Source organism: Oncorhynchus mykiss, chromosome 1 (genome assembly GCF_057628025.1).
Source record: "Oncorhynchus mykiss isolate SJ-2025 chromosome 1, ASM5762802v1, whole genome shotgun sequence".
Lineage (NCBI taxonomy): Eukaryota > Metazoa > Chordata > Actinopteri > Salmoniformes > Salmonidae > Oncorhynchus > Oncorhynchus mykiss.
Window position 1 is genome coordinate 26,692,112 of NC_143022.1, and position 27,433 is coordinate 26,719,544.

Consider the following 27,433-nt stretch of genomic DNA (forward strand, 5'->3'; position numbering starts at 1 on the left):
AAATCACTAAACTGACAGTGTCGTATTTTGATGACGTCACGGTAATGGCCGCTCTTAATGTATCGTGTAGGTTTTTTGGTTTTCTCATGCATAGCAGATAAATAACCATACAATTATTTATTGTAGAGCGTCAGACATAAAGAAAGAGACTGGGTTGTTCTTAACGCCGCAAACCTGTCTTCAAAGAGGTTCAGGTTGGAAAGGTGACTGAAAATATTTAAAGTGTAGCTACTGGTGTTTTTAGAGGGAGGGTTGCATTGTTAATTGAACAGACAAGACACGCATGCTTCGATAGCAGACCAGAAAGCGGTGTTTCGCGTGTGTAAAGTTGCTTTTCAGTTGTATTGGTTGATTGCACCTTTGTTTAAGCGCATTGTGGCTTCTTTTAAAGACAAATCAGACGTTGACGTTGGTCTCTTGTCTGCTAGAGCCCTGGCAGTTTTCGGGCCTGCTTCACCGGGTAGTTAGCTAGTATTGTAGCTAAGCGCTAACTAGCAAGCGAACGATACCTCTCGTCCTACAGCGCCCAAGTTGCCTCTTGATTTGCTTATCTATATTGTTATCTATCTATATTGTTCTACTGTAAACACCGAGTACCCGAGTTTTCATCTGATATATTATTAAAGGAAGCGATGATAACCTACCGGCTGAAACAGATAGCTACTATCATTCGCTAGCCAGCTAGCTAATGTGTTTCTGACCGAATGTTTTTGACCTGCGTGAGGTTGACTCTTTTTGAGATGAGGCGGATCTCTCTACATGCATGAATCTGATTACGAAATGTATGTAGTAGCTATAATGTTGATCAGATGGCTAGCACACTTGGACATATTGTATCGAGAAATAGATAGCTGGCAGTAGTCAAATGACTCCCATAATGATATTTAGTTACTAGCTGGTTAGTAAATCCTCCTACAAAATTATTGTAACTAGTTACTCAAAAAAGTAGATGGTGTGTTTATGGTATGTACCAAAATGTGTATATTGCCCATAGACTTTTTTTTGTGTATTAAATAAATGTATTCTCATTTTAATAAGACACTTATATAATAAAATATGTTACTCTATTTTAGTGGATCATTCTCCAATGGACACCCCTGAGAGCCCCACCGAGTCCCCTGAAAGCCCCAACCAGTCACCCCAGTCCCCAGAGGAAGAGGAAAAGGGCATTTCTGACAGCGAATTCCTGGCATCCCCCGAGGAGGAGGACAGGCTGCTCTCCGACAGCGAGCTGCTGAATGATGAAGAAAATGACGAGTTAGATGAAGAGGGTGGTGGAGGTGGGGACTCTGAGCTGGATGATGACGGAGATGAGGGGATAGTTCAGGAGCGTATCTCTGATCCAGAGGATGATGAAGCGGGTGGAGACGGTAGAAGGGATAGCCATACTGGTTTAGAACAGGAGCAGGAGGAGTCAGTGGGGATGGTGATGATGGGACAGGTGAGCCAATCAGCTGATGAGGATGAAGAGGAGGACCAGGTCAGCCAAACTCCTAAGTCCCCTGATTCTGAGCCAGAGCAGGAGAGGTCATCCCCCTTGGCTGAGCAGGAGATGTCCAGATATGAGAAGGAAGAAGAGCGGGGTGAAGGAGGGGAACCATCAGCCAAGCTGGCAGCAGAGACGGCAGAGGTAGACGATGAAGATGAGGAGGAAGAGGGGCGGAGGAGGAGGAGGAGAGTGGTGGTGGTGAATGAGATGGAGTCGTCTGTGTCCAGAGAGCTTGATGAACATGAGCTGGACTATGACGAGGAGGTTCCTGAGGAGCCCAATGTTCTAGCGCCTGATGAGGATGAGGAGGTGGAGAAAGGACCTGGAGATGGGGAGGAAGAGAAAGAGGACAAGAGCATAAAAAAGAAAGAGAAAATACCAATCCTTCCTCCATCCCCGAAAGACGGTCCACCTAAGAAGCTTGAAGAGTCCAGGGCTCAGGAGAGAGGAAGGAGAGATTCCTTTCGTGACAAAAAGAAGGATGAGGATGATGGCGAGATTGATGAGGGAGAGATAGATGTAAGTAATGTAAATGGAGTTTACAGTGCCTTCAGAAAGTATTCTTACCCCTTGACTTATTCCACATTGTGTTTCAGCCTGAATTCAAAATGAATTCGATTCATCATTTTTCTCACCCATCTAAACACAATAACCCAAGATGACATTTTTGCAAATGTATAGAAAATTAAATAATAATTAAATATCTAATTTACATAACAATTGACACCCCTGAGTCAATACTTTGTAGAAGCACCTTTGACAGTGATTACAGCTGTGACTATTTCTGGATAAGTCTCTTAAGAGCTTTGCACACCTGGATTGTACAATATTTGCACATGATTATTTTAGAAAATTCTTCAAGCTCTGTCAAATTTGTTGGTGCTCATTGCTAGACAACTATTTCCAATTCTTGCCATAGATTTTCAAGCAGATTTAAGTCAAAACTGTAACTAGGCCACTCGGGAACATTCAATGTCTTCCTGGTAAGCAACTCCAGTGTATAATTGGCCTTGTGTTTTAGGTTATTGTCCAGCTGAATGGTGAATTAATCTCCCAGTGTCTGGTGGAAAGCTTTGACGTTATGAGGTATTGTTTGTAGGCCAGTGACACAAAATCTCAATTTAATAAATGTTAAATTCACTAACACAACAAAATGTGGAAAATGTCAAGGGGTGTGAATACTTTCTGAAGGCACTGTATATGCTGTCTCGGGCTTCAATCTGTATTGTTGTAATTTTCATTGAGAGTGATTTTTTTTTTTGCATATACAGGGCTTCTCACACTAACATGAGGGAGGGAATCAAAACGGTAGATCAGATCAAGTACAGGACTGCAAAGTCAGAACCAATGTAACAATACAATAAACTTGCCATGCAATACAATTTATACCCTGTTCCAGTGTCATAATAATGTTACAGCAGTTACACACATGGGTAAGTAGATTGATATTTAGCCTGGGTTCTGTTTCCTTTGTGCAGGATGATGACCTAGAGGAGGGAGAGGTGAAGGACCCCATGGACAGGAAGATCAGACCCAGGCCCATCTGCCGCTTCTTTTTGAAAGGTACCTCAACATACTCTCCTGTGCACCACACACGTGTACAGCACCCGTCTTAATTATGACCAAGCTACGCTGTGCAAACATTGCGTGTGCAACTAGAGCATTCGATTCTACACCAAAGACGTATCATGATGAAGATAGTGTAAGCTACTTTATCATTAACACAAGCCTTGCATTTTGTTGCTTCACTGATGTGCTGCTTCTCTAGCCTGTGAAGCATGTCTCTTGTTGTTGAAACTTGTTCAGTGAGGCAGTGATATTAAAAACACTGGTTTCAGACAGCAGGGGGAAGCATTGTACTTCATATCTTACATAAAGATAATGTGGTAATGGAATAGCATTAGGAGCTAAACCACATACACCGATGATTGACGTCAATTTACATCCAACCACAATTTTCTTCAAAGTATTTGTATTCAATGAACATATGCTTTTTCCAATTTTCATTTATCTGTTATCACAAAATGATACCAAATGTTCTGTTTTTCTTTCCCAGGTAACTGCACATGGGGTATGAATTGTAGGTTCATCCATCCAGGGGTCAATGACAAGGGCAACTACTCTCTCATCTCCAAGCCAGACCCCTTCTCTCCCAACGGGGCACCACCTGGAGCACCCCACCCTCTCATGCCAGGCAATAACCCCTGGGTATGCACCACCGCTGACCTCTCACTGCCGCTGCATGGCTGTATGATTTGAAGAGTGTGTGTATGTAGGCTACGTGTGTAAATGTGTTGTATTTATGTCTGTTACTGTCTTTTACCTCTGTCTCAGGGTGGACCTGCTGTTGAGGAACTCCCTCCACCCCCTCCTCCAGTGGAGCCTCCTGTGGAGAGTGCCTGGGAGAGGGGTCTGAGACATGCCAAAGAGGTACAACACCCTCTCAGCTCTGACAAGCTAAATGTACTCCTCTTCTGTATATGTTATGTTTCAGCACCAACTGATTTCGTGTTTGATACTTTTTTGATTAACATGTTTTCTGAGAGGTTCCCATGCTACATTTGGCTCGAGAAGCCTCTTAATACTAATCAATGTGTGTGTGTAACCACCTTATGGTGGTTTCAGTCAGTAGACTATGATTCATTAGTGGACTTTCCATGTACATGTTGCCCTATTCCTCTAGGTGTTGAAGAAAGCCACCATACGCAAAGAGCAGGAGCCAGACTTTGAGGAGAAACGCTTTAACGTGACCATTGGAGAGGATGAGAGAGACTTTGACAAAGAGAACGACTTCTTCAGGGAACGCAGCTACCGCATCACCAGAGAAATCCGAGACCCAGGGTAAGCTCAACAGCTCTAGTCAAAAGAGAGACCTAAAGTGAGTGCAAAATATCTTGCCTGTGGATGTTTTTAGACTACGTCTCATATTTAATACATTTATTGCCTTTCCCCTTAGTGACGTGGAGTTCAGAGACCCAGTCTATCCGTAAGTACAGTGGAGGGGAAATAGCAGCATCCTCTTTTCACGCAGCGCTTATCTTTACTTTCTCTTCCCAAACAACTCCTGCCATCAGACGCACATGGCCCTGCCATCAACCGCACATGGCCCTGAATTAATTGTCTTTGATACAAATATATGATACAGAGACTCATAAAGATACTCATAGAGCATGTAGCTGCACAACCATATGAAACAAAGATCTTATTTCCTATTCATCTATATACTTTGATTTCCCCTCGCATGTTTGGGATCTCTTTTCAGTAACGACCCTTATGCTGATCCCTACTATGACTACGAGATGGAGGCCTTTTGGAGAGGGGGACAGTATGAGAACTTCAGAGTGCAGTACACAGAGACCCCTCTGCCCTACCACTACAGTGTGAGTACACTCAAAAGAGATGTCCACCCCTTAAGGACTACACGCCTTACAAACACTAATACGCAGAGATATTAACTTTATTAATACAAAGATATATGAACTTTATTACGCATAGGCCTATTGATTAAAGATGATCTTGAAGGAACCATTAAAGGAGCCTTGCTGTAGGACCATGACCGAGTGTTCACAAATCCACCTGTGTGAATGTCAGGAGCGTGAACGAGAGCGGGATCCGCGGGAGCGCCACCGCGAGCGAGAGCGGGACCACCGCGAGCGAGAACGCCGGCAGAGAGAACGCGAGAGGGAAAGAGAGAGGGAGCGAGAGAAGGAGAGGATGCGCCGAAAGGAGGAGTGGGAGAGGGATCGCATGAAACGTGATGAGAAGGAGAGGCCTGTCAGGGAGCGGCCACCACGGGAACCTCAGGAGAAGGAGGGGGAGGACAAGCACCCTAAAGGTTCCCCCAGGTCCCCCACTGACACCAACATGCTCCCCAAGTGAGTAGCATATGCTCTACTATCATGTTCTCTGGACAAAGCAGTTAACACACCTCAGTGAGAGACCCTCACTTGACTAGGGTTAGATATAGTACACACCTCTTATGGAAGTTTGGAGTTTTCTCTCAGACTCTCATGGCTGTAAACACGACTCCTGTTGTGGCTGGCCATAAACATCTGCCCTACCGCATCAAAAGCTCAGTGAACATTTACAGTTCAGTTGACCAGGGTCTGGTCATAGAGCACTCATCTTTTGACATCCAATGTAGATCGTTTTGTATCTGACTGGGATATTAACATAAACCTGTTGCAAAATATTTTGACATGATTTAGACCAGGGCTGCCCAACCCTCTTCCTGGAGATCTACTGTCCTGTAGGTTTTCAGTCCAACCCTAATTTAGCATATCTGATTCAGCTAGTTAAGGTCTTGTTGAGCAGCTAATTAGTAGGTGTTTTAATTTAGGGTTGGACTGACCCCACAGGACGGTAGATCTCCAGGAAGAGGGTTGGGCAGCCCTGATTTAGACATTGGTTGATGTAGACTTTGCACTTTTGATTCCCCCTTCAATAGAGCTGGGGGATATGGGGGAAAGATTAATATTGTGATACATTTCCTGAATTGATGCAATAATGATAAATGGAACGTTAAGTTCCAAATGATCCTTTAAACTACTGCTACTAGTTAGATGGTTGTATTCATTAATTCACACAATTCACACATGATAGCATAGGACGATATCATCAAAATGCTTGAGATAAGAGATCGGTATGGTTGGTATCGATCATTTTCGGTTTATCATCCCAGCGCTACCCTCCACTCCCTAAGTTGTATATAGTAGTGACGCTGTTACATGATCAGTTTTCACTGAGCAGTGACGATTAACAGATTGCACATGTACTAGTGTTTGCCCTATATTAATTTAGCAGCAGCAGCCGCCACTCCCAAACTCCTCAAAATTATGATATAAAAATTAAATAACAAAACTTAATTTTGGGATGGTAAGATGTTTTCAGTGTAAACTTAAACGACTAAAACCAGATATAAAGTATGTAGAAAATGTAATGGAGCAATATATTTTTAAATAAGAAAAATTAGATGGTCAGGGAAAATAAAATACAAAAAAATGTCATGGCATGGGGCCCCCATTGATTTAGTTATGTTTGAGTCAATCAAATAGCTTAAGACATGGCAAAATGTGTAGAATTGCAGGAAATTAGCTTTAAAATAGCAACATTTTTTCTCCGCGGTTAAGAGGTCCTCTAAAATGTTTGGTCAGAAGCGGCACCATCGCCACACCCAGTATCTCCCCCCCCTAACGTTGCCACCACAGCAAAAAATATATACACTACCGTTCAAAAGTTTGGAGTCACTTAGAAATGTCCTTGTTTTTTAAAGAAAAGCCCCCAAAAAATGTCAATTTAAAATAATATCAAATTAATCAGAAATACAGTGTAGACATTGTTAATGTTGTAAATGACTATTGTAGTTGGAAACGGCAAATTTTTAATGGAATATCTACATAGGTGTACAGAGGCCCATTATCAGCAACCATGTGTTCCAATGGCACGTTGAGTAACCTAATCCAAGTTAATCATTTTAAAAGGCTAATTGATCATTAGAAAAGCCTTTTGCAATTATGTTAGCACAGCTGAAAACTGTTGTTCTGATTAAAGAAGCAACAAAACTGGCCTTAGACTAGTTGAGTATCTGGAGCATCAGCATTTGTGGGTTCGATTACAGGCTCAAAATGGCCAGAAACATAACTTTTTTTCTGGAACTCATCAGTCTTTTGTTGTTTTGAGAAATGAAGGCTATTCCATGTGATAAATTGCCAAGAAACGGAAGATCTCGTACAACGCTGTGTACTACTCCTTCACAGATCAGCGCAAACTGTCTCTAACCAGAATAGAAAGAGGAGTGGGAGGCCCCGGTGCACAACTGAGCAAGAGGACAAGTACATTAGTGTGTAGTTTGAGAAACAGACGCCTCACAAGTCACCTGGCAGCTTCATGAAATAGTACCCGCAAAACACCAGTCTCAAGGTCAACAGTGAAGAGCCGACTCCAGGATGCTGGCCTTCTAGGCAGAGATGGCTTTCTCTTTGCAAATCTCAGACTTGCCAATAAAAAAGAAAAGATTAAGATGGGCAGAAGAACACAGACAGCTTTTAAGCCCTGCCACATCCGACGAGTGTCAGATCCAGTGTAGTAGGTTTCAATCTTAATCCTGTATTGACACTTTGCTTGTTTGGTGGTTTGTCTGTTCATAGCTGGATTTCTTAAAAGCGTACGGATTAGTCTCCCGCTCCTTGAAAGCGTCAGCTCTAGCCTTTAGCTCTTCAAATCAAATCAAATCAAATTTTATTTGTCACATACACATGGTTAGCAGATGTTAATGCGAGTGTAGCGAAATGCTTGTGCTTCTAGTTCCGACAATGCAGTAATAACCAACAAGTAATCTAACTAACAATTCCAAAACTACTGTCTTGTACACAGTGTAAGGGGATAAAGAATATGTACATAAGGATATATGAATGAGTGATGGTACAGAGCAGCATAGGCAAGATACAGTAGATGGTATCGAGTACAGTATGTACAAATGAGATGAGTATGTAAACAAAGTGGCATAGTTTAAAGTGGCTAGTGATACATGTATTACATAAGGATACAGTCGATGATATAGAGTACAGTATATACGTATGCATATGAGATGAATAATGTAGGGTAAGTAACATTATATAAGGTAGCATTGTTTAAAGTGGCTAGTGATATATTTACATCATTTCCCATCAATTCCCATTATTAAAGTGGCTGGAGTTGAGTCAGTGTCAGTGTGTTGGCAGCAGCCACTCAATGTTAGTGGTGGCTGTTTAACAGTCTGATGGCCTTGAGATAGAAGCTGTTTTTCAGTCTCTCGGTCCCAGCTTTGATGCACCTGTACTGACCTCGCCTTCTGGATGATAGCGGGGTGAACAGGCAGTGGCTCGGGTGGTTGATGTCCTTGATGATCTTTATGGCCTTCCTGTGACATCGGGTGGTGTAGGTGTCCTGGAGGGCAGGTAGTTTGCCCCCGGTGATGCGTTGTGCAGACCTCACCACCCTCTGGAGAGCCTTACGGTTGAGGGCGGAGCAGTTGCCGTACCAGGCGGTGATACAGCCCGCCAGGATGCTCTCGATTGTGCATCTGTAGAAGTTTGTGAGTGCTTTTGGTGACAAGCCAAATTTCTTCAGCCTCCTGAGGTTGAAGAGGCGCTGCTGCGCCTTCTTCACAATGCTGTCTGTGTGAGTGGACCAATTCAGTTTGTCTGTGATGTGTATGCCGAGGAACTTAAAACTTGCTACCCTCTCCACTACTGTTCCATCGATGTGGATAGGGGGGTGTTCCCTCTGCTGTTTCCTGAAGTCCACAATCATCTCCTTAGTTTTGTTGACGTTGAGTGTGAGGTTATTTTCCTGACACCACACTCCGAGGGCCCTCACCTCCTCCCTGTAGGCCGTCTCGTCGTTGTTGGTAATCAAGCCTACCACTGTTGTGTCGTCCGCAAACTTGATGATTGAGTTGGAGGCGTGCGTGGCCACGCAGTCGTGGGTGAACAGGGAGTACAGGAGAGGGCTCAGAACGCACCCTTGTGGGGCCCCAGTGTTGAGGATCAGCGGGGAGGAGATGTTGTTGCCTACCCTCACCACCTGGGGGCGGCCCGTCAGGAAGTCCAGTACCCAGTTGCACAGGGCGGGGTCGAGACCCAGGGTCTCGAGCTTGATGACGAGCTTGGAGGGTACTATGGTGTTGAATGCCGAGCTGTAGTCAATGAACAGCATTCTCACATAGGTATTCCTCTTGTCCAGATGGGTTAGGGCGGTGTGCAGTGTGGTTGAGATTGCATCGTCTGTGGACCTATTTGGGCGGTAAGCAAATTGGAGTGGGTCTAGGGTGTCAGGTAGGGTGGAGGTGATATGGTCCTTGACTAGTCTCTCAAAGCACTTCATGATGACGGAAGTGAGTGCTACGGGGCGGTAGTCGTTTAGCTCAGTTACCTTAGCTTTCTTGGGAACAGGAACAATGGTGGCCCTCTTGAAGCATGTGGGAACAGCAGACTGGTATAGGGATTGATTGAATATGTCCGTAAACACACCGGCCAGCTGGTCTGCGCGGATGCTGCCTGTAATCCATGGCTTCTGGTTGGGATATGTACGTACGGTCACCGTGGGGACTACGTCGTCGATGCACTTATTGATGAAGGTGAGGTGGTGTATTCCTCAGTGCCAGTGGATGAATCCCGGAACATATTCCAGTCTGCTCTAGCAAAACAGTCCTGTAGCGTAGCATCCGCGCCATCTGACCACTTCCGTATTGAGCGAGTCACTGGTACTTCCTGCTTTAGTTTTTGCTTGTAAGCAGGAATCAGGAGGATAGAATTATGGTCAGATTTGCCAAATGGAGGGAGGGGGAGAGCTTTGAATACATCTCTGTGTGTAGAGTAAAGGTGGTCTAGAGTGTATTAAAAATATATATATAAACATTCTCTCTGGTTGCACATGTGAAGGTAGAATGTAAAACATATTTTTGCCTGCATTAACGTCTCCGGCCCCTAGGAGAGCCGCTTCTGGATGAGTATTTTCTTGTTTGCTTGTGGCCTTAGAGTTGGTTGAATGCGGTCTTAGTGCCAGCTTCGTTCTGTGGTGGTAAATAGACGGCTACAAATAATATAGCTGAGAACTCTCTTGGTAGATGGTGTGGGCTACAATTTATCATAAGGTATTCTGCCTCACACGAGCAATACCTCTAGGCTTCTTTAATATTAGACATACAGTAGCCTATACAGTGTCAATAAGACACCAGTGTCAATAAGTCCCTTCACTGATTGAGCTGAGGTTAAAGGCTGCGATGTCTCAACGTAGCTCTGTAGATGTACTGGTTTGGGGATTTTTTTCCCTCCGATCTTAACTTGTCTTGGACAGCTAAATTAGGGTCAGATCGTGTAGTGTACACCCGGCTTAAGTTTTGTACACTGAGCAGTGACTAATATCAGGTTGTATGCACTGAGATGTCCACATATTATACTTGTGTTTGTGTAATAGTCTCAAGTGCAATACTTTCTCAAGTATATCCTTCCGTCAGTTGGCTCAGCTTGGAAGTTTAGCTGAGCTGTGCACCCCCGCCCACCTTCACCTATGGCCACTGATGTTTGGGAAAGTTTCCCATGATGTAACCTTGCTGTCCCGTCTGTTGGGGAGCTAAGTTAACAGAGCTGTCAGCACCTAAAGATAGCAGGGAGCTGGAAGGCAGCTATTGGTCATACTCCACACTACTTCCATATCATTTGTGAGGCACATGGCTAGAAAATGTATTCATGTATGACTGCAAGAAGCTGGAATGTATTTGGTTTCTGTTTCTACCTGATGGGAATCCTCCAAATTATAATGTCACAGGTAGGGCTGACCCCATTTAGTCTACTGTTGATTGCTTGGTCGATTGGCTGTCGGTCGACTGAGATTTCTTTTAGTCGGAGTGGCATATATATAAAACATTTAAAAAATGGCACATGAGACACCTGTTTTATTCACACCTGTCTGAGTGGATTAATCCATTGCAGAGGCCGTGGGGGTGGCACACCAGTATCACCAGTAGTACATTTACCATTATCATCATTTGTAATCTACAATGTTTGTTTGGTTACGGTAATTTCTGTTAATGCATTGAATATATTATTATTATTATTACAATTATTATTACAGTCTTATGTTTGTCATTGTAGGAGTAGACACGTTGTTTGCTGAGCACACAACCTAGGCACACTTGTGAGGAAAACGTTTTGGTTTATTTAATTTAATTACGACTTGTCAATTTATTGTCTATTGTTTGGAGCGCTCCTGTCAATCCTGAGTTAGGACGCGCACCTGATTACGCATAAACTGGGCCTAGGTTACCTGGCTGGCGTGCAAATGTAGGCTTATTAATGTGCACATTTGGGTATCTGACACGATTTATGATTGTCTTAACTCAACATCACTGTGGAGTTTCTCAAATAATTTTTCTTCACCTCAAAATGCAAGTAAACGAAGTCTGTTTTTACATCAATTCAGAATGACAATAGTTCCTCAATGTAGCCTATTTGAAAAAAAGGTCAACCTGATTACTACTTATCCCTTGCGCTGTGTCTGTCTGTCTGGAGCTCACTGACTCCGGTAACTCTGAGGGCCCACAATATTTTAGACAATGTTGCAAGTTTTCAAGTGCCTTCAGGCCTGATCCAAGTTAGTAATTGATAGTGTTTCAAGTTAATTGCAGACTGGCCATACATTGCCAATGGGATTTATAGGATATTTGTTTTTATCAGGATATTTTCTACCTGCGGGCTGCAATGTTTTTATTTGATGGCTTTATGTAGGCTATTTTTACATATTGGCAATAGAAGTTACTTTAAGATTAGTCTAATTTTCATTTTGAGTTTTTATTAACCACAACTTTGGTTTTGAGATATGAAGACTTTATTATAAATTAAATTAAACTGTTCCACAAAAATGTGTGTATGAAAATCATAACTGCCAATGAAATGGTACGATAACTTGGCACTCCAAATGGAAAAGGTTGCCGACCGCTGGTGTAGCCTATTGCTGGCAACTTCAGGAGCGTAATGGCAGAATCTGTAAAGGCCAGCAGCACCGGGCAGCGGGAGGAGGAGGGTCTGGTTGGGAACAGGTTTTTTCTTCTGGTTAGGCATGTTTTAAAATGTTGACCAATCAATTGGTTGAAAGAACCGACAACTCTGTCAACCAAGATTTTTTTGTCAGGGACAGCCCTAGTCACAAGCAAGATGATGGTTCCCTGATCTTCATTCCAAACTGCATTGTTTGAGTCTTTCCACCCACTATCTAGAACTTTGACACATTTTTCCTTTCTGAGATTTATTTCATCTATTGTTTACAATTTGCTCACGTTTGTGACCACCAATTGAAATCATAGTTGTCTTAGACTGGCTCAACTCGCGTTTGTGTTTTGCTGTCATATTCATGATGTAAATTCTTAGGCAGGGCAACCTGTTGGTTAAAAGGAGTTTGGCATTTGTTTTCCTGTTTACAAGTTTTGAGACTTTGGCCTGTTAAGTCATAACCCTGGTTGAGTTTCATTGTCGTCTCCTTTGCCAGTTTGTAGCATAGCCTGTGGACAGAGCATTGATTGACTCATTCACTCAGGAAGTAATGTATTTTTTCACTGTTTTCTTTCTCAATGACAGGAGTGCCTAGTTTCTGGGTTTGTTTGGAAAGGGTGCGAGGGAGGAGTTTTGCATACGAAACATGATGCAACTGGCCCATCCCGTCCATGTCAGACATGCAGTATCTGTTAATATTATTAGTATTATTGAGTGTCCCATGTTCCGTGCAGTGTCTCATTGAGAGTGGCCATGTTCCGTGCAGTGTCTCATTGAGAGTGGCCATGTTCCGTGCAGTGTCTCATTGAGAGTGGCCATGTTCCGTGCAGTGTCTCATTGAGAGTGTCCCATGTTCCGTGCAGTGTCTCATTGAGAGTGGCCATGTTCCGTGCAGTGTCTCATTGAGAGTGGCCATGTTCCGTGCAGTGTCTCATTGAGAGTCTCATTGTCTGGGACATCTAAATCAAGGCCAAATCATGTAGTGTTCGCCCGGCTTAAGTCGTTTACAGTAGTGTCGCTGTCACACACTGTTTTCACTGAGCGGTGACTAATATCATCTTGCATGCACTGAGACGCCCACAGAGTATAGACGTGCTTGTTTTCCCTCAGTGTTTGTGCCATTGACTCAAGTGTAATACTTCCTCCTTAAGTCCTTTCTTCCATCAGTTGGCTCAGCTTGGAAGTTTAGCTGAGCTGTGCACCCCCCCACCTCGCGTATTACCACTGATGTTTGGGGAAGATTCCCATGATGTAACCTTGCTGTGCCGTCTCAGTTGAGGCACTAAGTTAACAGAGCTGGTTTATTATATCATCCACAGCATAATGATTCACTTAAAGATATATTCCATTTCCGGTTTGTTATTGCCAAGTCTTACTTCTGAACTAATTTAGGCTTACCTAAACAAAGGTGGTGAATACTTAAGCAACAACTATTTTAGTTATTGAATTTGTGTTGATTTGTAAAAATGTGTAGAATTATTTTTACATGGACTTTTATGGAGGTTTTTTTTGTGTACAGTACCAGTCAAATGCTTGGACACACCTACTCATTCAAGGGTTTTTCAATATTTGTGCTATTTTCTACATTGTAGAATAATAGTGAAGGTATCAAAACTATGAAGTAACATGTGGAATCATGTAGTAAGCAAAAAAGTGGTTCTTCAAAGTAGCCACCCTTTGCCTTGATGACATCTTTGCACACTCTTAGCATTCCCTCAACCAGCTTCACCTGGAATGCTTTTCCAACAGTCGTGAAGGAGTTCCAACATATACTGAGCACTTGTTGACTGCTTTTCCTTCCCTCTGCGGTCCAACTCATCCCAAACCATCTCATTTTGGTTGAGGTCGGGGGATTGTGGAGGCCAGGTCAAATAGCCCTTACACAGCCTGGAAGTGTGTTGGGTCATTGTCCTTTTGAAAAACAAATAACAGAGCTAAAGACTAGAGCTGCTGCTTTCATGGAGCGGGAGACTAATTCGTACTCTTATAAGAAAGTGTCAATACAGGATTATTGTTGAATCCTACTACACTGGCTCTGACGCTCGTCGGATGTGGCAGGGCTTGAAAATTATTATGGACTACAAAGGGCTACCCCGACGCGAGCTGCCCAGTGACTCGAGCCTAACAGATGAGCTAAATGCCCTTTATGCTCGCTTCGAGGCAAGCAACACTGAAGCATGCACGAGAGCACCAGTTGTTCTAGATTACTGTGATAACACTCTCGATAGCCGATGTGAACAAAACCTTTAAACAGGTCTTTATTCACAAAGCCACTGGGCCAGACGGATTACCAGGATGTGTACTCAAGCATGCGCGGACCAAGTGTCTTCACTGACATTTTCAACCTCTCCCTGACAGAGTCTGTAATACTTACATGATTCAAGCAGTTCAACAGTCCCTGTGCCCAAGGAAGCGAAGGTAACCTGTCTAAATGATTACCGCCTGTGGCACTCACGTCATTAGCCATAAAGTGCTTTGAAAGGCTGGTTATGGCTCACAACAGCATCCTCCAGGACACCCTAGACCCACTCCAATTCGCATACCGCCCCAACAGATCCACAGATGATGCAATCTCAATCTCACTCCACACTGCCCTTTCCCACCTGGACAAAGGAACACCAATGAGAAAATGCTGTTCATTGACTACAGTTCAGCGTTCAACACCATAGTGCCTACGAAGTTTGTCACCAAGCTAAGGCATCTGGGACTAAACACCTCCCTCTGCACCTGGATCCTGGACTTCCTAACGGGCTGCCCCAGGTGGTAAGAGTAGGCAACAACACGTCTGCCATGCTGATCCTTAACACTGGGGCCCCTCAGGGGTGTGTACTTAATCCCCTGTTCACCCACGACTGCGTGGCCAAACACGACTCCAACACCGAGTTTGCTGACAACACAACACCTGATCACTGAGAACAATGAGACGGCCTATAGGGAGGAGGTCAGAGAACTGGCAGTGTGGTGCCAGGACAACAACCTCTCCCTCAACGTAAGCAAGACAAAGCAGCTGATTGTGGACTACAGGAAAAGGTGGGCTGAACAGGCCCCCATTAACATTGACGGGGCTGTAATGGAGCGGGTCCAGTTTCAAGTTCCTTGGTGTCCACATCACCAATGAACTAACATGGTCCAAACATACCAAAACAGTCGTGAAGAGGGCACGACAAAACCTTCCCCCCCCCCCAGGAGAATGAAAATATTTGCCATGGGTCCCCAGATCCTCAAAAGGTTCTACAGCTGCACCATTGAGAGCATCCTGACCGGTTGCATCACCACCCGATATGGCAACTGCTCGGCATCTGACCGTATGGCGCTACAGAGGGTTGTGTGTACGGCCCAGTACATCACTGGGGCCAAGCTTCCTGCCATCCAGGATCTAATATAATAGGCGGTGTCAGAGGAAAGCACATAAAATTGTCAGAGACTCCAGTCACCCAAGTTTCTCTGATACCGCACGACAATCGGTACCGGAGTGTCAAGTCTAGGACCAAAGGGCTCCTCAACAGCTTCTACCTCCAAGCCATAAGACTACTGAACAAATAATAAAATTGCCACTGGACTATTTACATTGACCACCCTCCCTTTTGTACACTGCTGCTATTCGCTGTTTATTATCGATGTATAGTCACTTCACCCCTACTTACATGTACAAATTACCTCAACTAATCTGTACCCTCGCACACTGACTCTGTACCGGTACCTTTACTTTATTCTATTTTGTAAATATGTTCTTAACTCTTCTTGAACTGCACTGTTGGTTAAGGGCTTTGTAAGTAAGCATTTCACGGTAAGGTCTACACTTGTATTCGGCGCATGTGACAAATAATGTTTGATTTGATTTACGGTAGCGTGGGCAGACGGAAGCCAGTCCTCAGTAAAAGGCACATGACAGCCTGCTTGGAGGTTGCCAAAAGGCACCTAAAGCACTCTGACCATGAGTAACAAGATTCTATGGTCTGATGAATCCAAGATTGAACTCTATGGCCTGAATGCCAAGCGTCTGGAGGAATCCTGGTACCATCCCTACGGTGAAGCATGGTGGTGGCAGCATCATGCTGTGGGTATGTTTTTCAGAGGCAGGTACTGGGAGACTAGTCAGGATCCAGGCAAAGATGGACGAAGCAAAGTACAGAGATCTTTGATGAAAACCTGCTCCAGAGCACTCAGGACCTCAGACTAGGGGCGAAGATTCACCTTCCAACATGACAACGACCCTAAGCACGCATGAGGGGCTTTGGGGGAAGTCTCTGAATGTCCTTCAATGGCCCAGCCAGAGCCCGAACTTAAACCCGATTGAACATTTCTGGAGAGACCATAAAATAGCTGTGCAGCAACGCTCCCCATCCAACCTGACTGGGCTCGAAGAGGATCTGCAGAAAAGAATGGGACTAAATCTCCAAATACAGGCGTGCCAAGCTTGTAGCTTCATACCCAGGAAGACTCAAGGCTGTAATTGCTGTCAAAGGTGCTTCAACAAAGTACTGAGTAAAGGGTCTGAATACTTATGTAAATTGATATTTATGTATTTTTATTTGTAACACATTTGTGACTATTTCTAAAATTATGTTTATTTTGTCGTTATGTGGTATTGTGTGTAGACTGAGGGGAAAAAAATAATTTAATACATTTTAGAATAAGGTTGTAACGTAACAAAATGTAGAAAAAGTCGAGGGCTCTGAATACTTTCCAGATGCACTGTGTTTTTTCACATTTTTCTTTATACTGGTAAATCAATTAAGAACATTCTTATTTAGAATGACAACCTGTCAGGAAGTGGGCGCAGGACGTATAACACACATAGGTATGGCAAGGAACAGTCTTTTGAACAGTTGAATGTGTTTTTTAGATCATCAGCTCATGTTGCGACGCATCATGTTGTAAATCAGTGTCTCGGTTTCTCTTACCTGGGAATAACTGGAGGGCTGTCACTCAAGTATGTTGTTTCAGTATGTTGTGCCACACTCTATCAAGAACATGAACTGGTTCCATGTACGCACGATGTTGTCATACCACAGCTTTTCAAAAAAAATAACACCTGTCACTGAAAAGCTTGTTAAGGAAGGAATGAAAATAGTGAATGGAATCAAAATGTCCTCATTCATCATTGGCCTTCTGTCCATGATTTCAGTCTCATTCATTTGTGATGCTTTATTGCAAAATGTGTGATTTAATTATTTTTTTTGCCCCCATTTCCTTTCTCAACCCCTCAGTCGACCGATGATGGAACCGCCTTCCAAAAAGGAGCTGATGCCCATGTCCAAGCGGCCAGATGAGTGGAAGGACCCCTGGCGCCGGTCCAAATCCCCCAGGAGACTTCCGGGCATGTCTGGGTCACCACCGCGGGGCCGCCGGCGACACCGGCCTTCTGGATCCTCTGTATCGCTGTCCAACTCATCTAGGTAGCTTTCAATTCAGCCATACATCTACTTTGGTTCTCTACCTTACTAAAGCATCTATTTTCTGCAGTGTTTCAATCTACTTGAGTACTCCGTGTTTGTGTGTTAAAGAGAGAGGTTAAGTGTGTGTTTTGTTCTGCAGGTCTTCGTCCCGCTCTTCCTCCTACACAGGCTCCGGTTCATCCCGCTCTCGGTCTCGCTCAGGCTCCTCGTCCTTCAGCTCGTACTCCAGCCACTCATCCCAGCGCAGCTCCTTCAGCGGCAGCCACTCCAGGTCCGACACACACTCTGCCTGCCTGTCTGTCAACGCACAGCACCACCTAACACACCCCCACAACACTGTCTATTGAATAGGACACTCATTCACTGAGTCCATGCTAACCTTTAACCTATGGTCACTGCAGGTCCAGATCGTTCTCATCGTCTCCATCTCCGACCCCTTCTGCACAGAGGAACGCCAAGAATAAAGTTGAGGCCCCGCCAGCTCTAGGCCCCAAAGGGTACAGCCATATCCATTCATCCATAGACATGCTATATTTTCATCAGTTGTGCTGTGCACCTTTATATGCAACTCACACAGATTGTTTGTACTTTTCCTTTCATAGCTCAAGAGTCTATAGGTACTGAGTCTTACATAATAATAGAGTAGTTTACATTTAATTGACATGCTATATGGTTCACCTTAGATGTGTAGCTAGCATGCTTCTGGTGTTAGTCTATAGTCAATCAGTCTTTTGAATAAAGTATGGGTTTTGCCCTCATTACTGTGACGTGTGAATGCTGCATGCCAAACAACAAAGCAATATACTCTTATCTTCAAGCATCCCACTGAAGCCTGGTACACCTCCCCCTCCTCGTAGGGAGAAGGCACCCCCCAGGAAGGCTCCCAGCCCACCATTGCCAGGCCAGCCTGGGAAACTCCCCAAACCCACCCCGGAAGGGGGCAAGCCCATCAACCACCGCGAGCCACACGAGGGGGGCCGACCCATGCCGCCTCGGGAGGGGGGCCGACCCATGCCGCCTCGGGAGGGGGGCCGGCCCATGCCGCCTCGGGAGGGGGGCCGGCCCATGCCGCCTCGGGAGGGGGGCCGGCCCATGCCGCCTCGGGAGGGGGGCCGACGGAAGGAGAGGCAGCAGCACAACCCACCCAGGAGGTAGGACAGAAGTACACACTTCTACTGGCCATCCGTCTTATCACAGGTTCCTCTGTCACATATTAATAACACAGCCAACCTGAGAGCTCAAGGATATCCAGTGATATACCAAATAGGGATGGACATTTGAAATGATTTTACTATTCAAATGATATCATGACATTTGTTTGTATATGCGGGTAGTCCAAATGCAACACACAAATAAAATGCTCTTGACCAATCAAAATGACACAAATGCACATGGCAGTGGTAAAGAGCGGACAGACTGATATTCTCCGCTAGTTTTGGCTAACAGCAAAAGTGAAAGAGAATTCTGATTTTCACATTTTCTGGTGTGTGTTTTGCATTGATCTGTTTCGGGTTTTTCGGGTTTTGTGGAAACTGTTTGAAGTGTACCATGGAGGACTGGAGGGCTAAATGTGCAGCAGTAGCTCAACGTTATAAAAGCTACATTGTGTTTTATTCATTTAAGAATTAAGTGTCATGGTATATATCCTTGTAGCTAACAATGTCACAAGTATCATTTAATTTAGACAGCTGTTTCATTGTTAAAATAGGCCTACAATTATTATATATTTTTTAATGAACACTCACTTAAGTAATCCAATACTAACGTCCGTTTGATTATTCCATTAACTGTTCCCATCCCTAATACTATGGTGCAATGATTGTACAAAATATTGCCACAAATCAAGGAGAGACCATTTTTTCCCATCTGGGTGTTAGTCTTTTTAAATGATTGCAGTGAACTCCACTAACTTGAGACTTAACCGGTTCACAATTTAATATTTTGCAAATCAGATTGTTAACCTTATTTTCAGGCAGTATGTCACAGGTAGGCCTAATACCAGGCATATTTGTGTGTGTGTGGGTTTTTTATTGAAATTGCACGACGAGTATCCCTCAGCTCACAAAGCCACTTTGTATGGAAGGTAGATTTGCATCAGCAGGGGCCTATTCCAGCAGCAGGACTGTGTGTTGGTGAAAGAACTATCCTCTATCTCTGGTTCAGCTGACGGCCATGTCTGGGCCTGCATGGGGAAGAACCCAGGGCTGGTGCTGTGGTCAGGGAAAGGACAGTAAAAGGGTAGGAAAGGACAGCGAGGGGGCGAGCCACTGGCTGTGGTTTCTCTGCCTGCATGCATGGGTAGAGTGCACTAGGCTCACGCTGTGTGGGTGGCGTGGTTCTCCCTGTGGAAAATCTCATGTAAAACCTGTTGGCCGGGGGTCCTGCAGCTCTAAAGATGCATTGTGCGCCCCTGTAAAATGTTAATTTATTGACTTGACTGCATGTTTATGTAAGTCATTTTGTTCAGCAATGATTCATAGTTAATGAAACTAACACTTTTCCTCAACACTTTTCCTCAACACTTTTCCCTCAACACTTTTCCCTCAACACTTTTCCCTCAACACTTTTCCTTTAGTGGAACATGAACCATAACATAATTTCATACCATGGATACATTTTGAATAATGTATGACTGCTTTACTTTCTATCTCTTTTTAGAGTGTTCATGTGATTGAAACATGGAGGGCTGGTGTGGAAAGTAGTAAAGTACAAACATTTGCACATTCTATTAACTTTTGATGTTAAAGCCCATCGTTGTATGACATGGTGATTTGAATATTGTGATGACTTTAGCACTGCTCACCAGGTATCCATGTCACAGGAGCAGGCAAAAGGGTAGGAAGTAAGACGGGCACAAGATTGATGTACGTGCATCTTAAGGGCTGTCAAGAAATTATTTCAATGGGTGTTAGATGCTTTTAGTGTTACCACATACCTCAGACACAACCTGACTAATTAATTTCAACAAAAGATGCTGTCACTCAGAGATGAATGTTCACAGCTGACTGGCACGATGACGCCTGAGGTGCCGCTGGGAGTTTCCCTTGGTAAGAGGAGTAGGACTTGAAGACTGTTGTAGGCTGTTTCGTAGGTTTTCCTCTCAGGTGAACTTGTATCGTCAGTCACGACGTGACTTGATGATAGTGGCGTCAAATGAACACAGCTGTTGAGGGAAATCTCCCTTCATCTGTGATGCAGCACTCTACTCCACTGCAGGGACAACAGTTTGTTTTAAGTTATATGAATGTGACCTAAAATGCCTTGCCAAGTATGCAATCATATCAAAGTTCATTTGTCACGTGTGCCGAATACAACAGGTGTAGGTAGACCTTAGAGTTAAATGCTTACTTACAGGCTCTAACCAATAGTGCAAAAAGGGTGTTAGCTGAACAATCTGTAAGTAAAGAAATAAAACAACAGTAAAAAGACAGGCTATTTACAGTAGCGGGGCTACATTCAGACACCGGTTAGTCAGGCTGATTGAGGTAGTATGTACATGTAGATATGGTTAAAGTGACTGCATATTAGAGGTCGGCCGATTATGATTTTTCAACGCCGATACCGATTATTGGCGGACCAAAAAAAGCCGATACCAATTAATCGGCCGATTTTAAAAATACATTACATTTTTTTAAAGTATTTTATTTATTTGTAATAATGACAATTATAACGATACTGAATGAACACGTATTTTAACTTAATATAATACATCAATAAAATCTATTTAGCCTCAAATAAATAATGAAACATGTTCAATTTGGTTTAAGTAGTGCAAAAACAAAGTGTTGGAGAAGAAAGTAAAAGTGCAATATGTGCCATGTAAGAATTGTAACGTTTCAGTTCCTTGCTCAGAACATGAGAACATATGAAAGCTGGTGGTTCCTTTTAACATGAGCCTTCAATATTCCCAGGTAAGAAGTTTTAGGTTGTAGTTATTATAGGAATTATAGGACCATTTCTCTATACGATTTGTATTTCATTAACCTTTGACTATTGGATGTTCTTATAGGTACTTTAGTATTGCCAGTGTAACAGTATAGCTTCCATCCCTCTCCTCGCTCCTACCTGGGCTCAAACCAGGAACACATCGACAACAGCCACCCTCGAAGCATCGTTACCCATCGCTACACAAAAGCCGCGGCCCTTGCAGAGCAAGGGGAACAATTACTCCAAGTCTCAGAACGAGTGATGTTTGAAACGCTATTAGCGCGCACCCCGCTAATTAGCTAGCCATTTCACATCGGTTACACCAGCCTAATCTCGTGTTGATTGGCTTGAAGTCATGAACAGTGCAATGCTTGAAGCACTTCGAAGAGCTGCTGGCAAAAAGCACAAAAGTGCTGTTTGAATGAATGCTTACGAACCTGCTGCTGCCTACCACTGCTCAGTTAGACTGCTCTATCAAATATCAAATCATAGACTTAATTATAACATAATAAAACACAGAAATAGGAGCCTTATGTCATTAATCTGGTCGAATCGGGAAACTGTCATTTCGAAAACAAAAAGTTAATTATTTCGGTGAAATACGGAACTGTTCTGTATATTATCTAACGGGTGGCATCTCTAAGTCTAAACATTGCTGTTACATTGCACAACCTTCAATGTTATGTCATAATTACGTAAAATTCTGGCAAATTAGGTCGCAATGAGCCAGGCGGCCCAAACTGTTGCATATACCCTGACTCTGCGTGCAATGAATGCAAGAGAAGTGACACAATTTCACCTGGTTAATATTGCCTGCTAACCTGGATTTCTTTTAGCTAAATATGCAGCTTTAAAAATATATACTTCTGTGTATTGATTTTTAGAAAGGCATTGATGTTTATCGTTAGGTACACGTTGGAGTAACGACAGTCCTTTTTCGCGAATGTGCACTGCATCGATTATATGCAACGCAGGACACGCTAGATAAACTAGTAATATCATCAACCATGTGTAGTTATAACTAGTGATTATGATTGATTGTTTTTATAAGATAAGTTTAATGCTAGCTAGCAACTTACCTTGGCTTCTTACTGCATTCGCGTAACAGGCAGGCTCCTCGTGAGGCAGGTGGTTAGAGCGTTGGACTAGTTAACCGTAAGGTTGCAAGATTGAATCCCGGAGCTGACAAGGTAAAAATCTGTCGTTCTGCCTCCTGAACAAGGCAGTTAACCCACCGTTCCTAGGCCGTCATTGAAAATAAGAATGTGTTCTTATCTGACTTGCCTAGTTAAATAAAGGTGTAAAAAAAAAAAATAGGCAAAATCGGCATCCAAAAATACTGATTTCCATTGTTATGAAAACTTGAAATCGGCCCTAATTAATCGGCCATTCCAATTAATCGGTCGACCTCTAATGCATATATGATGAACAGAGAGTAGCAGTAGCGTAAAAGAGGGGTTGGTGGGTGATGGGTGGCGGGTCACAATGCAGATAGCCTGGTTAGCCAATGTGCGGGAGCGTTGGTTGGTCGGCCCAATTGAGGTAGTATGTACATGAATGTATAGTTAAAGTGACTGCATATATGATAAACAGAGAATGGCCATGCAGTCGTGGGTGAACAGGGAGTACAGGAGGGGACTGAGCACGCACCCCTGTGGAGCTCCAGTGTTGAGGATCAATTGGACTGACACGTTGTTACTGTGATGTACAATCTACTATTAAAAGTATGATGATCTCTTCGCTCACTGAAATATGTTAATCTTTCTCTCTCCTCTCACTCTATTCCCCTGTTTAGGCGGACAGTCAGTGGCAGTGTGAGTGGCAGTAGTTACTCTGGCTCCAGCTCTCGCTCCAGATCCCGCTCCTCCTCTGCCTCCATCTCACGCTCTGGATCCAAGAAGTCCAGGTAAGATGAATCAATCCCACTTCCACTAACTTCCACTACACTGCTTTAAAAGCTGACAGTTGAGAGAATTTTGCCTCAGAAAGGAGTTATTGACTTGGTGCTGGTACCCCCTGTATATAGCCTCGTTATTATTTTATTGTAACTTTTTTTTAAATATTTTTTTAAACTTTTATTATTATTTTAGTTCATTTAGTAAATATTTTCTTAACTCTTTTTCTTGAACCGCATTGTAGAGTAAGGGCTTGTAACTAAGCATTTCACGGTACCTGTTTGTATTCGGTGTATGTAACATATCAACTTTGATTTGATGCAGGTACCACTTTGAAACCGATATGTATTGAATACCTTCTCTCTTGTTTTTCTTTGCTGTTTATCCACTGGTCAACTACCTAGAAAATCCAGGTACTATGCCATTTTATATCTGCCATTTATATTACCCTGGCTTGTACACCTGCTCCTCTCTTCATTTATCTTAACCGTGATTCATCCGTTTGATTGATTTCTCCCCCATTTTGCCCCACCACCCACTCAGTCACCACCTTCTGTTCTTGTGTGTTTTAATCATAATTTGTCATGCTTAAATAAAAATCCCCCTCCACTACAAATGTCGATATTCTGTCAATATTTCCTTCAGCCTGAGTTAGTGTGTGTGCAGGTTTTTGTGACACAGCACTGAGTCTCTCTCTCCCTGTGGCCTGTGTGGTCCCTGTTTAGGTCTCTGAGTGTGAGCAGTGTGTCTAGTGTGTCCTCGGCCTCCTCCAGCAGCAGCTCAGTGAGGAGCGCTGACTCAGATGACATGTACGCTGACCTGGCTAGCCCTGTGTCGTCAGCCAGTTCCCAATCCCCCACCCCCGGACAGCCCCATGCCCGCAAGGAGAGGGTCCCGCCACGGGACAGGGGTCCCAACAAGGACAAAGGTAGCAGTTAGGCTTTTGTCATAGACTCTGCAATTCACTCTGGATTGTATTGTAGTTGACGTGTCATCACAGAATGGCAGCATCTGGTGGTTCTATGGGTTGTATGTTAGTGATGTATACGGTCTGCTCTCCACAGGGAAGCCCACTAAGAAAGATGAGCCCCATCCCCCCAGAGAGGACCGGAGGAAGATTGATTCCTCAGGCCTCCCTCATAGACACACCCACGGCCCCATGCCCAGATCTGGGCCTGGCAGCAGGGGGCACGGTCCAGGGGGGCACGGTCCTGGCGGCCACCCCATGCACCCGCCCCACGGACCCCCCATGGGAGCCCCTGGAGGCTATGGCCAGCACAAAGACATCAAACTCACACTTCTCAACAAGGTGACCGCTGCTTGGTTTACTGTTGAAAGTCAACTGCTCTCAACTCAAGTAGACTGAGTCTCTGAATTACTATGGAAAAATATGTGGATTAGTGTTGTCCCGAGACTAGTATCGACAGAAATGATGTTCATGTTGGAAAAAAACAGCCTTATGTTGCCACCCAGAGTCACATGTATTTATTTTGCAAGCTATAGCACACACTATTTTACAAATGTATGTTTTAAATGACCAGAGTTCACTCTGCTTCGTGTTTTCTTTTTGCCAAGGAATATCTGGCATTGTAGGATTGCTATACTGGTATCGTGACAACATTAATTTAGATGCAAGTGACACTGATATCACACCCTGTGACACTAATAGCATTAGAGTTTAGAGGTGTGAGTATCTTTGTGCGAAGGAGAGGTTGGACAGTCAATGTGATAAGTGTCTGACTTCCTCTTACTCTTATTAGTCAGACTGAATAACTAGATACTGGGCCTCCCGGGTGGCGCAGTGGTTAAGGGTGCTGTACTGCAGTGCCAGCTGTGCCACCAGAGACTCTGGGTTCGCGCCCAGGCTCTGTCGTAACAATTGGCCTAGCGTCGTCCAGGTTAGGGAGGGTTTGGCCGGTAGGGAAATCCTTGTCTCATCGCGCACCAGCGACTCCTGTGGCAGGCCGGGCGCGAGGTTGTGTATCGGAGGACGCATTACTTTCAACCTTGGTCTCTCCCGAGCCCGTATGGGAGTTGTAGCGATGAGACAAGATAGTAGCTACTAAAAACAATTGGATACCATGAAATTGGGGAGAAAAAGGGGTACAAAATAAAATAACATACTAGTACTAACTAAAGCTTCTGTATACCAGATATTGATATTGATATTGATATTGTTTCAGGGTAGGCTGTGTATTTAAATGCCACCATTGAACATTGAGCAAATGTGATTTTATCTCATTTTAATGTGATGTATTTTGCATTTGTTGCTTGTGAACTGTCTGACTAACATATCGCTCTCTCACTCTGTAGCAGCAGGCAGATCGGGGTAATAGGAAGCGATACATGCCTTCAGACAAGGACAGGCCTACCTCTCCACTCAGCAAGAGGATAGCATTGTCTCCTGAGAGAGGTGAGGGCCTCAAACTGTTAAGAAAACGCTTAGTCTGACATTAATAATGTGTTCTTCCCAAGGAAGAACACACACACACACACACACGTGGTTTGGTTATACCAAATGTGGAAATCCAACTACCAGAGAAACCTTACCGTAGGCGGCATTATCTGTTCTTTCTATATGCTTTGTCTGTGTTGAACCAAGTCATTCATCTGAGGCCACAATTCCCTGCTGTATGTAATCAACTTCCCATCAATGTCCTACAGGTCGTGGTGACAGGAGGATGCCTGGACGGCCCCCACTCTCTCCTAGAATGGACCGGCCCAGAGGCCAGGGCCCTCGCCCCATGCCACCACCGGGAGAAAGGTAGGTGCCCCCCGCTGCTTCTCGTCCAAAACTACACACACAACCCCAATCTGACGCCTCTTTGTTGGTGCTGCCCTTCACCACTGCAGTAGTGATGTCATTTTAGGATGTTAGAGCAACCACAAGCCTTTGTTTTGAATGTGGAACAAGTCACAAAAGTGGAAGCCCCAGAAGTATATGATATACACCAATACACAGGGCATGTGACCCTGTCGTCACTATTTATACATCTACTCGCACCCTCTCTATACAGGTAGATTAATCCCCATGATAACCCTTGTAAATTGTCATAGGCATGTGGCACTAAGCCCAATCGTGTCATTTCTCTCTTTAGAAAACGTCCTCTGTCCCCACCACCAAAGTCGTCTGGCAAAGGTCCAGGGGTGTTGTCTTCGGGTTCAGGCAAACAGCCCCCAGGCGGCCCGGGCTCAGGCTCCGGCAAGCCTAGCAGCACACTGTCTCGCCGTGAGGAGCTGCTGAAGCAGCTCAAAGCTGTTGAGGATGCCATCGCCCGCAAGAGGGCCAAGATCCCAGGGAAATAACCCTCACCCTGCCTGCCTGCCTACCCAAGTCGCCCAGGCAACATCAAGCATCAAGGGACATAAGTCACCAATACCTGTCAAGAAGCCTAGCATTCTCTGGAAATGTAAAAAAGGTGTCTGTCCCTAAATGTAAAGGCCATTGTGTAATTGTTACTGAACAAAATGGCCACCAAAACATTTCTGCTTGTTTGCCCTCAGAGAGAGGTTGTCTAAAAGGTTTTACAGTGCTGAAAAGAAGTAGTAGCAGGGTGTCACTGTTGCTCACTTTTGTCTATTTAGTGAGAAGGAACAATCTTCCCATCGTGTCTCATTGATAAGGTGAATTTATATACTTTTGATCCACACTGTTTCTCTCTGTCTGCCCCTTTTACTGTCTCTTATCTCATGTCTTTTTTTCTTTCTGTTGGGTCGAGTGCTGGTCTTGCCCCATTTGTTCCGTTCTGAAGATCCTGGAAACTGCCTCTAGTCTCCCAACTGGTTCTCTGTACAAACATTTCGTCTGCATTCATTCAGAATGAGAAACACGCTCACAGGACCTCTTGTTCATGGTGGTTATGTCTTAACCAATGACTTCTCCTGTTCTAGGCCTGTGCTCTGTGTTCTCTTGCAGTGTTCATTTTACATACAGTGTACAATAATAGTGAGCATTTGACAAGCACCCATTTTTTTCAAGTGTATGATTGTAGAGAACAAATTGATAGTGATGTGAAGTATTGCTTTTTTAATCTACCCAAAAAAATCTCTAGCTCTTCTCAAGTAATTTACTGTGTTTTATTTTTCTCACATTTTTAGTTGACAGAGTATGAGAGATGGTTGCGGACACCGGAGGATAAGGAGCGTCTTGCTTTTGTGACAAAAGGCTTCTAAATAAACTATTTTGATAAAGAGAAA

The 27,433-nt window shown here is 44.0% G+C and overlaps 1 protein-coding gene across 3 annotated transcripts; it reads left to right on the plus strand.

Moving 5' to 3' along the window:
- Positions 1–27,433, plus strand: LOC110519959 (zinc finger CCCH domain-containing protein 18). Of its 3 annotated transcripts, XM_090217716.1 has the most exons (20): positions 1–203; positions 1,074–2,008; positions 2,968–3,052; positions 3,546–3,697; positions 3,824–3,919; positions 4,173–4,330; positions 4,446–4,475; positions 4,752–4,869; positions 5,081–5,364; positions 17,226–17,414; positions 17,554–17,685; positions 17,816–17,911; positions 18,272–18,565; positions 23,137–23,247; positions 23,641–23,649; positions 23,962–24,164; positions 24,301–24,545; positions 25,550–25,649; positions 25,901–26,000; positions 26,335–27,433. In XM_090217716.1, the coding sequence occupies exons 2-20, from the start codon at positions 1,088–1,090 to the stop codon at positions 26,540–26,542; spliced, it is 3,531 nt and encodes a 1,176-aa protein (XP_090073842.1). In that variant the 5' UTR covers positions 1–203; positions 1,074–1,087; the 3' UTR covers positions 26,543–27,433. The 3 variants fall into 3 exon arrangements, with proteins under 3 accessions (XP_090073842.1, XP_090073699.1, XP_090073773.1); XM_090217573.1 differs by lacking the exon at positions 23,641–23,649 and having other exon boundaries at positions 18,233–18,565; XM_090217647.1 differs by lacking the exon at positions 23,641–23,649 and having other exon boundaries at positions 18,233–18,565; positions 25,553–25,649.

Coding starts and splice junctions, on each gene's coding strand:
- LOC110519959 (XM_090217573.1), top strand. CDS start 1,088: ATGGACACCCCTGAGAGCCCCACCGAGTCCCCTGAAAGCCCCAACCAG. Junction 17,415..17,553: donor TCGCTGTCCAACTCATCTAG/GTAGCTTTCAAT, acceptor TTTGTTCTGCAG/GTCTTCGTCCCGCTCTTCCT. Junction 25,650..25,900: donor AGCATTGTCTCCTGAGAGAG/GTGAGGGCCTCA, acceptor AATGTCCTACAG/GTCGTGGTGACAGGAGGATG.